At 40.5% G+C, this 13,354-nt stretch overlaps 1 protein-coding gene across 2 annotated transcripts in view; it reads right to left on the bottom strand.

Annotated features, from left to right (window-relative positions):
* slc38a4 (solute carrier family 38 member 4) overlaps positions 1 to 13,354 on the bottom strand; it is a 62,706-nt gene that overhangs the window by 19,175 nt on the left and 30,177 nt on the right. For both annotated transcript variants that reach the window (XM_030045968.1, XM_030045967.1), the window contains exons 8-13: positions 13,276 to 13,354; positions 10,748 to 10,806; positions 9,862 to 10,116; positions 6,546 to 6,625; positions 5,516 to 5,616; positions 4,155 to 4,279 (exon numbers count right to left, since the gene is read on the bottom strand). The exon at positions 13,276 to 13,354 is cut by the window's right edge and continues 4 nt beyond it. In XM_030045968.1, coding sequence (XP_029901828.1) covers positions 4,155 to 4,279; positions 5,516 to 5,616; positions 6,546 to 6,625; positions 9,862 to 10,116; positions 10,748 to 10,806; positions 13,276 to 13,354 — 699 coding nt within the window. The remainder of the gene's footprint in view (positions 1 to 4,154; positions 4,280 to 5,515; positions 5,617 to 6,545; positions 6,626 to 9,861; positions 10,117 to 10,747; positions 10,807 to 13,275) is intronic.

Genomic DNA, 13,354 nt, shown 5'->3' with positions numbered 1-13,354 from the left:
CACACACACACACACACACACACAGATGTAGATCGAGAAACTCACAGCGTCAGCATTTACACATCTGACTGTTTCTGTGCTGAATTAAAGCGTCGTGAGCAAAAACTGAGACGCCGGCTGTGGTCGTAGCTGCGGCTGCTTCGTTACGAGCCCAAATATCTCAATAATAATTAATAATGATGAAGCCCCGAGGGGGGAGGGGACGTCAAAATGTCAAATAAGGCCATCGTCTGTCAAATATCTGTCTGACCTCGGCTCAAAATGCCACAGAAAAAGAGCCGACACTCACAAATTAACTAACAGATATTCTTCAGAATCAGAATTAGAAACACTTTATTGATCCCCGAGGGGAAAGTGGGTCATGTGCGCAAACTCCCAAGAGGACAATATATTATGAGCATGAGTGAAATTCAAAGAAACAGACAGAGAAATAAAATATGTAGAAATACGGGCATTAATCCTACTTTGTGCATTAATGCTTGTTGTAAAAAAAAGGATGCATTTTCTTTATCGATGTGCAAATACAGGCCGTGCATCTTGGCTACGTGTTTGCAGACGTGCAGCCACGGACGCTCTAGCATGTAAAGTGCATCATGTGTATGAGGTTTAGGGTTTGCAGGTTAATCAAGACGACCTGCTGCTTTATTTTTGAGCATTAGACCTTTCTTCAGTAGCAATTTGAGTGGATTTTTGTGTGTGTCTTTGTCTTGGTTGAGCTTTGAGTCGAGCACCTGCCTGTTATCCACTGACATCAGTTCAAACCTCAAATGAAAGAGCAGGCTGCGCTTCAACAAGATGATTCACAGCCGGGTGCTAAAAACGTGAAAAATTAGATTTTTCGAGTCGAGAAGGACAAAGTACTCCCGTTTCACCTGCTGTTTTGGCTCGGTGCAGACGCGTTTCCACGGTGAGTTTTCCCTGCTGCATGATAACATGACGGGAAATTTGGGTTCTTATGTGGCTTGATGTTGAATTTGGTCGCTTGCTGCATCAAACGCACTCTGGGATTCCTTAAACATGAATAAATGTTTGTATTATGTGCATATAAACAAATTCTACTGATGCATATGGACTAATGTACAGTTTAATATCTGCAAACTCTTATAACACTGATGATTAATTTCTTTTTATTGGCTTCGGCAGCACAGATCTGCCTCCTTTCCCATCAATTAAGATGATCTGAATATAATTTGTGATTGAATGTGTGTGTATGTTTAAATTGTGTGTGTGTGTGTTGCTGTGCAGCATCCCTGCCACTGGACCAGAGGTTCATTTTGGCCTGACAACGCACTGAGCTGCTGCCCCCTGCTGGCCACCAGCGGTCAAGTCAAGTCAAACTTACCTCTTCAAAAAATCTTTTAATCTATAATTGTTTCTTGTTTGACAACTGTTTTTAATACTCTTTGCTCTATTTGTTTGCTGGCTGTTTTCTTTCTTGTAGCACTTTGAGATTTTTTATTAAATGTAAAGTGCGTTATAAATAAAATGTATTATTATTATTATTAGTTTACTTTGATTTGGCACTGATACAAATGAAGCTCCTGTTTGTCATTTCTGCTCGCTGACGGCCTGATGCTGTGAGGACGACAGATGTTTCTTTATTTCCTTATTTCTGAGGTTTTAGGATGTGTTCATGGCACTCTGGTGCTGGTTTGTTTGAATCTGTGGTGTGTCTTGTAAGGCCGTGCGGGCTGGGCTTACAATTACACCCATGACACAATAATAAAAAAAAAAACCCATCATAACCTAATATCGCAAATCACAAATTTTATGTGGCTTTGCAGCAACACAACATCCTCTGTCCTTAAACCCCGAGGATGAGGAACCACTCCCTAATAAAACCCTCAAATAGAATAAAACATTGAAACAGGATAACAAATATCATAAAAAATTCTATTAAATTATATGAAGTTATACTGGATTCATAAATTGGATGAAGAACGTGATGAGGAGGACGCCGCAACTGCAACACCCACGTCAGCAGCTAATTAAGAGCAAACTTGCTGTTTTTTTCCAGTGAACAGAGTGTCTGCACTTTCCTGTTTGTGTGTGGAAGTGTGTGTGTGTGTGTGTGAGTGAGAGAGAGAGAGAGAGAGAGAGAGTGTGTGTGTGAAAGCTTTAAAAAAAAAAAAAAAAATATGGCATGACACTTCCTCTGTTCTGGCCAGCTGCCATTTTTGTTCTCCTCGTGTCTGATAAGGGCCGAGCTAAATTTAGAGCATGACCATAAAAAGGGGTGTGTGTGTGTGTGTGTGTGTGTGTGTGTGTGTGTGTGTGTGTAGGGGGGCTCTAGCTGTGAATGAGCCTCAGTAACTGGACGTCACACACATGGCAGCGAGGAAAACCTTTGACCTCACTGCCGAGAAAGGAAGGAAAGAGAGGGGCAGGCGCTTCATATTGAAACCTAAAAAAGTGTGTGTGTGTGTGTGTGTGTGTGTGTGTGTGTGTGTTTGCGTGTGTGTGTAATTAAGAGGGGTGGGGCCGTTTACAAGCTCAGGGATCTGGGATGACGAAACAAGCGAAATGCCAAGTGAACAGCGTGTTCTTTAACAAACTTCCAGGAAAAATAAATGAAAAAAGAAAAGAAAAGAAAAAAAAGAAAAAACAGCTGCGTCAAGTTATAAAAAAAAAAAAAAAACGACAAGTCTGACTCTGCAGTCCGCACAAAACACCGTCTGTAAGCACGACGACGACACACAACGACATTTGTGTTCTACTAATGCAGTGAGAAGCTCTGTGTGTGTGTGTGTGTGTGTGTGTGTGTGTGTGTGTGTGTGTTTTAACAAGTGGGCTGGCTGGAGTGTGAATGCAGCAGCCAGACACCACAGCTGTAAGTGGGATGTGTCTGTGTGTGTGTGTGTGTGTGTGTGTGTGTGTGTGTGTGTGCGATGTGTGATGTATGTGCGCAGTTTGACGTAAATCAAATGGAAAAAAATAAAACGTATATGTGTGTGTGTGTGTGTGTGTGTGTGTGTGTGTTCCTGAGTCAGAACGTGACACAGCTGCTGTTTCTGCCTCCTGGATTCATTTAACAGAGAAGAAGAAGAAGAAGAAGAAGAAGAAAAAAAGGTTTGTTCTGAGGAATTTATCTATAAAATCTATAAAATAGATTTAAAGGTCAGAGCAGCGACGCCACAGAGCCAAGGCAGATCTGTGAAAACTAGCACTTAAATACATAAATAAATAAATATTTAAAAAAAAAAATTGTAAAAGTTTAGCAGGATTTTTTTTACTTATTAAAATTAAATTAATAATAAAGTTAAAAAAAATAATACATATACAAATATATACAAATAATACTAAATCAATTAAAAATTATTATTATTTTTTATTATTATTATTATTAATAATGATGATGATAATAATAATAATAATAATAATAATTTTTAATTGATTTAGTATTATTTTTAAACTAAATACTACAATTATTATTATTATTATTATTATCATTATTATTATTAATGACAATGATAATAATAATAATAATAATAATAATAATAATAATTGTAATAATGTAAATTAAAAAATAAAAATACACTTAAAATGAAATATACTTCAAAGTAAAAAATTAAGTGAATTTTAGTAAGAAGTGAAATATGATATCTTTCAAAATAAAAGCCTCTATTCTCTTTTTGCGGTGAACCCATTTCCCCCTCTCCTCTGCTTTTGCTCGTGCTTTCCTACATTTCCCACAATGCCTTTCGCCCCGTACTCCAAACTCAACCTGTGCTTGCTTCTGAGGCGGATGGATCTAGTTTGCGGTTGTGCTTCGGCAGGAAATAGCTCCCGACAAAACTCTTCACTTCCGAGGGCTGTGGATGAACTCGGGTGTGTGTGTCGTTGTTTTTGGAAAGAGTCGTTGCTTTTGAGTTTTTGCCGCCCCAAGAACAAAACAAAAATCTCGATCCAGTCCCGTCGCAGCACGGTGGAGGGAGACCGACTGGAAACGCCACCAAACCACACAGAAACTGTCTTAAGGGTAACTGGGAGACTCTCTATTTTTTTTAACTTTTGGGTGAACTGTTCCTTTAAATCTTCTGAGAAACACCTGCTTGAGAGAGAAATGGGGTGTGGCTTAGTGTGTGTGTGTGTGTGTGTGTGTGTGTGTGTGTGTGTGTGTGTGTGTGTGTGTGTGTGTGTGTGTGTGCACTCACAGGGAACAGCACGATGGGCACGGTCAGCGTGACGGCAGTCAGCACGGCCAGGCGCACCAGCAGCAGCATCGTGTCGAACTTGTACACCTTGGTGAAGGTGTGAAGAAGCTCCGCCTCCACGTTATCTGTGTCAGAGCAGAGTGACATCGCCTGTCAGTCAAATGCTGTGGGCGGGGCTTAGATTTCCTATCGCGGCTCACGCTAACGACCCAGCTCTTCTTCTTCTGTGAAACTGCAGCACGCTCTGCACGGAGCGGGTTTGGCCCTCGCTTTAAACGACGAGGAAAATGCATCCTGTATGTTGGTGTTCACTTTTTTTAAAGACATTTTCTTTGTATCTCTCATTTTTTTCCTATATCTTATTCTTTCAAAACACCCCTAGAACCTCCAGTTGGGTTCTTTTAAAGGAATAATCCAACATTTTTGGGCAAAATCAACTTTTTCTGACATCTCCAGACTTAGACCAGATGTTTGACACCATTGTCTCCTCTGTACGTGCAGTGGTTCAGTTCCTATGGATAGCATTTCATGTTAGCTTAGCATAAAGACTTAAAGTCTATAGGAGTCGTTAGCCTGACTCCGTCAAAGTGGAAAAAATAAACCTTACAAGCCACTCGGAAGCTGTTTTATTCACACAGTGGATCACGTGGATCTGAAATGCACACCTTGGATTTTTAAAAAAGACAAACTAGAGCCAGCTAAGACCGCTTCAGAGCTGCTGGGAGGTTTATTTTTTCACTTTGACTGAGCCACGCTAACGGCTCCCATAGACTTCAAGTCTTTATGCTAAGCTAAATCTATTAATTACTCTTTAAATACATATGAAAATATCTTGGCGAGTATTTTAGAGGAAACCTGTTTCTGACAGCTGCGACGGGCACGTGTGAGTTACATCACAGCCTCTCCATTGTTTTATGAGTCTTTTTTTTTTTTTTTTCTTGAGTAACTTTTGGCTCTTTGGCTCCCGTCTTGACCAGCCTCCCCTTGGAAGAGGAGATACTGTATCTCAGTTTGACCTTCCTGCTTAAATAAAAGGATAAACTAATGAAACACGTCACCGTGTGTTCAGTGGATACAGGAAGAATCGCTGCTGAGTCAAAGCCACAGGTTAAGATAAGACAGCAGCCGAACAAAACTTTATTTATATGAAAATGTCACCGATTATTACTTTATAAAAGCTGCATGAACAAATGTGGCCGTTGTTCTCACCGCCTGCAGAAAACAGTGGCTTTTGTCTGGAATCAAGGACTGATAGTGTACATTTTTTTATTTTATTTTGATATTTTTTGTACTATAATGAGTACAGATTAAAGTGTGAGAGTGTGAGAGTGTGTGTGTGTGTGTGTGTGTGTGTGTCATACCATAGAAGGTAAGGTATCCGAACAGCGCCGACAGCATGTACATGACGAGCATAGCGAAGATGGACAGGTTCGACACGTTCTGCATCTTCCTCCGGGTGCGACTGAGGAGACAGCGCGCGCACACACACACACACACACACACACACACACACACACACAAACACTCTGTTTAGACAGGTAAAAGCGTTGCAACGTTTGATGCAAATGCCAGTTTTATCATTACCCATGAGACATCTGCACAGACAGCTGGCAGATCTTCAGACCGGCTGCATTTCTCTCGAGCTCAATTTAAAGCGGAAATTAAAACCTCCAACAAACCATTTAGTCTCATCTGCGGTGTTAAAATCTCTAAAAAAAATCTGCCAGTCAGATAATCCCACTTGTTTCTGATGATTCACTTTTTTCAAGGTTTTTTTTTTTTATTTTCTGAGAACGAATCTAAAAATGTTGAAACAAGGCAGAATGAAGGAGATCAGCCACTAGGATCTGGAAAATGACACTTGATTCAAGGAAATCTCTACATACGTGGGATTATCTCATCCCACTCGAACATTTTTTTTTTTTTTTTACCTTTTTTATGTAAAAAAACTAGATTTCTGAGACTAAATGACTTGTTAAGATGGAGTTTTTTCCCCAGTACAACAGATTTAATCCTTTTCAGTGTCTTTTCTTCCCTTTGCCACTCCAACCGCAATGCTAAACCTAACATGTTAATTCATCTGAAGGTTCAGTGTATGTGCGGTGGTGTGTGTGTGTGTGTTTGTGTGTGTTTGTGTGTGTGTGTGTGTGTGTGTGTGTGTGTGTAGAGCCTGCAGGACCTCAGGAGGAGTGTCAGCTGCTTTAGCAACAAATAATCCAACAGCTTAGAGTCCTGTTTCTGCAGGCCCTCTCTGTCAGCGGCTGTTTTTGCCTTCCTCACATGATTTACAGGTGGCATTTTCCTCAGTTCAGTTGTAATTTGACTGAATTTTCCCAGCGGAGGACAGATTTAAAAAGACAAGTGCAGGGGTTAGGGGGGGGCGACACTCACTCTTTCAGCTCGCTGTAGATGGGTAAGACCTCAGGGTGGCAGACGAAGGCGAAGGCCAGGATGGGCACGGTGTACGCCGTCTGTGCACGGGGAAGGAACAAGGAGGACAAAAAATGTAAAACGGGGTGAGATCAGACACAGAAGTCCAGAGTTAGAGCCTCAGGATGCGACAGGGATGTGACCACAGAGCCGAAACGGGAGAAAAGAGGCAGGAAAATGGGAATCTGGGTGGGGAATGAACGCTGGATCGACAGATTGATCGATACTTTATTGATCAAGTTGCTCAGTGCAATAAAAAAAAAAAAAACAACACAATATAATAAATGCACTCAATCCAACAGTAGAAATTAGAAATGTACACCATGCTTGTGGCCTACAGTAAAATAACCTGAGCAGAAAATAGTGCAATGAAAAAAATAAGCTTGTGCAGAAGAAAAACACTAAAAATAAAAATTAAAATAACCTGTAGAGGTTTCTGCACTCTGCAGTGGATACATGAATGAGCTCTGCTTTCTCTGCTCCAGTGCCTTTGTGCAAGACACTAAACACCTTTGGGCTGCATCAGACTGTGGCATGAATGTGAGGCAGGGTGTGGCTGCAAATGTGCAAACATCATGTTGAAGAAAAAAAAAACACCTCAGATTAAAGACAATGAAGAGAGAGGGATTCCTGTGTGACGCTGGCAGCTGATCAAAACAAACACACAACGTTCAGGTTCCCATGCGAACGCTGCTGCATGACTGGCATGGTTTATGGACATGCAGGGGCAACACACACACACTCACAGACACACACACCCTAGAGGCTCCACCTTCACCAAACATACTGTCTGTTTTAGTGATGGAGCTGCTAGCTGTGTCTTGTGTGTTTTACTCAGCAGGTCTGTTCCTCCCTGTGCTGCTGTGTGTCTCGCTGCATGAACACACACACACACACACACACACACACTAATAAACTGCACACATGTGGACTGATACACACTGTGCCCTGCATACTACACGTCTTACAGTGTGTGTGAGACGCCGTGACCCCCTGTGCCCTCACACTAACATCACCGACACACACTCAGACTCATTTATCCAGGATGGACGTGACTAATTTTACATTTTGGAGCAGATCGGTTACTAATTTTACTTCCATTTTTTTCACATGGCAACAAAACCGTTTAGCAAATCCTGCAGGGGAACTAAAGCTTTCACAACAAAGAATCAAAATGTGAATTTCTGGTTGAAACAGCCGCCTTATAATGTTTTACTTCAACATTCAGAAACCACACAGCTGATAATCGGCTTTATGCACAGCTCGGCTACTTCCTGAATTTAAGCCACCTCCTTTATTTCCTGTCTTCCATTATTGGACAAACTGATTAATCCAGACATGTCAAACCTTACAACAATGGTCCAAGAATGTAAGACAGGAAATAAAGGAGCTGGCTTAAATTTAGGAAGAAGCGGAGCTGTGCATGAAGCCAATTGGCTGTGGAAAGCAAAACGTTTCCCCGTTTAGGGACTATTTTCCCCGGCGGAGGAGGAAGGAGGGAGTGTTTTTTTCACCGCGCCCAAATTTCAAGAAGTCCTGAAACTCATGTGGAGGACTTTATCCCGCTGATGGAAAACTGGAGTGAAGAAAGTGTGAAGGCTCTGAAAGTTCATGTTCATGTCGTCGTGGAATGAATGGAAACCAGCGGCTGGAGGAAAGAGAGGAGGAGTGATGCTTTACCTTGTTTGTACTGCATTTTAAAATCACAGTCTGTTACTGAGTGCACATTTTGTTGACTTTCCATAAAAGCAGCAAAAAACTGGACCAACATGGGAAAAAAAAGAAAAAGCGGCACAATGGAAAGAACAAAAGCCTCTACTTTACTTTGCTTATTTTAATTTGTAGTTTTCCAATTTTCCAATTTAAAGAACCATGTCTGATCTCTGCTCTCGTCCTTATAGAATTACACACAAAAGATCGGGTCCTTTTTGTGAAATTACTTAAATCAGATCCTTTTAACTTTATGAGAATTTTACACCAGTGTTTTTAGTTATAGTTAGGTGACATGACTGTAAAGCAGCAGCACCTCCACCTGAGCTGGACATGCTGGTGATTTCCTGTCACTCAACATGATGTTTGCACCTGCGCAGCTCGACCACTAGGGGGCCCAGTGCGCCTGTGAGGAGACAACACAGACCCCCCCCCTCCTCAGGTCCTGTGCTTCAAAAATCCCTCCAAAACCTTCATTTAAAACCTTTATTCCTCCTGGGAGATCGATCACAGAGCTCAGCTGAAGCTTCTTAAGAGACTCAAATGAAGTTTTACGCTGCTTTTTGGACGGATCTTGTCTCTTTAATTATCTTTAATCATCTTTAATTATCTCTGAGGTAAGTGCTGTGTATCTGGAGCAGCACAGAGGTCAGTTTTAGGGAGGAATATTTTCAGATATTGACTAAGACGGTGGCTCTCAAACTTTTTTTTGGCTTCAGTACCTGCAACATTTTACTGGGAAAACTATCATGCAACAAATGGCCTTTTGAAGAATATATCATTACAGATCAGATAAATGTGTGAGAGCTGCAGTCGACACCTCCTGAGCAGATTTATTTCAACATGTCAGTTTTTTTGCTTTGTTTCTTTTAACTGGTTCTTTTGGGTTGTTTTAAGAACCAGCTCTCCATCTTTTATCAAACTCACTGCCAGTGAGCCTTCAAGTTAAAGCTGCACTGCTTGTTGCAAAATAATAATAATAAAAAAAAAAACAGTTTCCTGTGTTCAATCTATTATTGACTAAAAAATATATACATATAATATATTCCTGACTTATTTTTTACATTTTCCTATTTTCTGATTCCCCCTCATATACCCCCTGCAGTACCCAAAAGTACCACTAGGGGTCTCGAACCCCCCCAGTGACCCCTTCCTTTACCTCCAGGCTTTTTTAGCCAAATAAATCAAATGAGAAACATCAACATTTTACACACATTTGCTTTGGTTGTTTTGGACACTGAGGAGCTACAACATGACATTTATAAATCATCAAAATCTTCCTTATGCTTTCCACAAGAACTTTAATGTTTGGGTGTGGCAGTTATGTTTTATTAAGAGGGATATTTAATCAACCAACCAATCATTTTTTCCCCATTATAACCATTTTCTTGAGGTTTAAATAACTAGCGTCAAATTGACCCTACTTGATAAAAAATGTTAATAACTTCAAGGTAACAGGAGGCTTCAGGACTTTTTTTAGACACCTGGTTTAAAAAAAAAAAAAAAAAAAAAAAAAAAAAAATTTCCTTGGCCACCCCGGTGCTCGGACCCCGGCGTGGCCTCGTACCTGTGAGTTGAAGACGAAGTATTTGGGCGTGCACATCTCCTCCTCGTCGTCGGCGTGAGGCTCGAAGTGGACGCCGGTGGAGTGGTGGGCGTCGTGGCCGCCGAGCGCCGCCGGGGAGGCGTCGGCCCGGGAGAAGTACATCTGCTCGGTGCCGTTGGGCAGCGCGTACACGCCCGAGGCGTTCATGCTCAGGTTGGACGAGTGCTGGTAGAAGAACGGCAGCGGGCACGGCAGCTGAGTCTTCTTGTAGATCAGCTGCAGGAGAGAAAAATGAGAAAACCACATGACATCAGTGGAGTTACAGAGGAAGCTGTGTGTCTGTGCTTAGGGGAGGTGACTGCAGAGAAAATATTAAATTAGCTGAATAATAGATGGGTCAATCAGAAAATTAATCAATTTCTAGGACCGATTGATCATTTTAGTCCTTTAGCAATAAAAAAAACACCAACACTTTGTTCTTAGCATGTTAGTGATCTCAGTGAAGCTGGAATGAGCAACTTTCTCTGTTCATATCTTTATAAAATCAGTACTTTAGGTTTTTTTTTTTTTTTTTTTTAACACAGTGACGAGGAAATTTGAAGAAACAGAGTGTGTCTGCAAACTTCCCCTGAAACTTGGTTGTTAATTCTGACACTTGTAATGTCAACAATGAATGAAAAAATAGACTGACAATGAAACTGAGTGAGTCGGTTAGTTGTGAGTTAGTTGCATTGCAGTTTTGTTGTTTTATTTATTAAGCGTGTGTACAACTAAAGCATGAGGCTGGCTTTTGACCAATCACGCTTTAAATGTAACTGCATCAGCATCTCCGAACCAGGTGCCTCTCTTTGACATCATATGCTGCAATTTACAGGATTAAAATATGAATTCAGATTATTAAACTTACCACACCGACGAAAAACACCATGCAGGAGAGGGAGAAGCCGCTGGTGTAGCCCAGGTAACCTGCAGGAGACAGGAGGAGTCAGGAGGAGCAGGAAGACAAAACCGAAACCTCTTCCTGAATCTAACAGGCGCTCGGTCTCTGCGGCGAGAGGAGCGAGAAAGGAAAAAAGAAAAGAAAAAGAAAGAAAAGACGCCTCTCTGTTCAAAATGTTGAAGCTGGCGGACGTGAAGTGGCCCAAATGTGATTTCTTTCCCCTCTCCGTGATCCTGAGGCAGGTCACCGACTCGCAGCCCGTATCTGAACTGCCGATCGGCTCATCAGCGTTCCCACGGCAACAAGATACCATTCACCTGAGACTGAGGCTGCCAATCAAGCTGCAGATAAACCGAGACGCCTCAACTGGAATCATAAAGCGTGGAAAGCAAACTGGCTTAGAAATATTATCGGTATTTCTTGTCGATATCAGATAAAAAATCTCCATCTTAACAAACCGTTCAGTCTCATCTTCTGTTGTAAATTTAGTTTTTTTTCTTTAAACAAAGGAAAAAATGTTCAGTGTGGTGAGATAATCCCACTTGTTTCCAATGAGAGTCAACTTGCTTGCAGGACGTTCATAAATCAAGCGTCATTTTCTTGATCCCTGTGGCTGATCTGCCTCATTCTGCCTTTTTTCGACAATTTTATACTCGTTCCCAGGAAAAAAAAAGTCCTGAAACAAGTGAAACTGCACTGGAAACAAGTGGGATTATCTCATATCCTACTGGTGTTTGTCTCATATCCTTGTCTGAAGAGATTTTAAAAATGAATATGAGACTAAATGGCTCATTTAAGATGAAGATTTTAGTGATACTGCTGTTGGACAATAAAGAAAAAAAAAAAAAAACAGCTGGGAGCAGCAGTTCAGTTCAGCAGCTCTCCAAGGAAAAGAGGAAAGTTACTGCAAACACATACACACACACACACACACACACACACACACACACACACACACACACACACGTGACACGCTTAACGCTTAAATTGATCATCACGGTTGTCATTTTCAAAGTCCGGCTGAGACACGAGGATGTGATCCTGTTTGGGGTTTTCCTCGCCTGAGCTGGATCAGCCGGCGGCGGGCTGGAGCCGGGCCAGCTGCCGCCGCCGCCACCGATAAATTAGCGGTAACTCCAGGTGGGGGTGTTAGGTTACCGAGTCAGGCCGGGACGGGGTTACGCCGGAACGGGATAGGGTGGAATCTGGGTCAAACAATTCACCGTAACTCTTCAAATCTGCAACAGATCCGCCGCATCAAACCGTCACAGATCAAGGAAACGCAAGAGCAGCAAGTAATGATGACGTGATGATTATTTTCATGACCCGTTAATGTGAGGATAACACTTTACAATAAGATTACAACAATTAATGTTAGTTAATGCTGTAATAAACATTAAGTAACAGGTAATAAACATTAAGTAACAGTTAACTAACTGTTAACTAATGTGTCTAAGAATCATGTACTAATGCTGTTCATGCTAAGGTATTAATTTATATCTTATTTAAGGGTTATTGTAGATATTATTAACATTAGTAAATGTCATAATAATCATTAACTAACAGTTAATTAACGTTAATTGTTGTACTGTTATTGTAAAGTGTTACCAATGTAAGTTTACCGTCTGATCATGTAATGAATAAAAGTGAATAAAAGTGTCAAAATAACAGCCAAATCTCCTCAAACGCTGTCCGTTAATTTTGCAAATCAATTAATCAAATAACAGAATGTATTTATCTATCACTTTTCATACAAATACATGTAACATAAAGAGCTTCACACCTTAGACTGTATAAAAGATATAAATATAGGAAAATATTTTATACAGTCTATGCTTCCAACAGTACAACAATACACCCCCCCCCCAAAAAAAAACAAAAAAACAAAAACGCAACAACAAACAAACAAACAAACAGACAGGAACTGAGGATATACTGCCTTAACTCTTATTAATCTGTGACAAGGAAACACCAAAGGCAGGATTCAGACAAATAAGAAATGGATAAAACTAAAAATATCAAAATAAAAGTAGTAATAAAACGAGTAAGACATGAAAAAGGAGAAAACAAACAAACAAGTGAGTAAACACAAACTCAAAAACAGTAAATAAATGGTTAAGGGTGCAAGAAAAAAATACTAAAAAATACTAAAAAGAGGAGACACAGAAGTGAGCAGAACCAGAAAATAAAATGGTAGGGTATTAAAATGATCGAGAAAATAAAAGCACGGACCAAGAGGGCAAACAGGTAAAAAAAAAATTACATAAATAAATATAAGAATAAATAACTAAAACCGAATTAAAAGTTAAATTAAAAGCTGAAAGAGTTAATAAAAAAAATAATAAAAATTGTTTGATGCTCAGAAAGAAAAACAAGACAATCTCAGCATCTGGACTCCACAAAAAGGCTTTTTACCTGATAAATAATTAAAATTAGTAATCGATTGCTCAAGATGTGTAATTAATTTGTGTTTATTGATTAAAGCGAGGCCTTACCGAGGTTCTTCAGCAGAGACAGAGGCAGAATGACGCAGATGGACACGACCACCACCAGGTAGTTCCCGTTCAGGTACCA

Source organism: Myripristis murdjan, chromosome 23, assembly GCF_902150065.1.
Source record: "Myripristis murdjan chromosome 23, fMyrMur1.1, whole genome shotgun sequence".
In the NCBI taxonomy this organism is placed as follows: Eukaryota; Metazoa; Chordata; class Actinopteri; order Holocentriformes; family Holocentridae; genus Myripristis; species Myripristis murdjan.
Note: the sequence above shows the minus strand (reverse complement) of the source record. Positions and strands in the feature narration are given on the sequence as shown.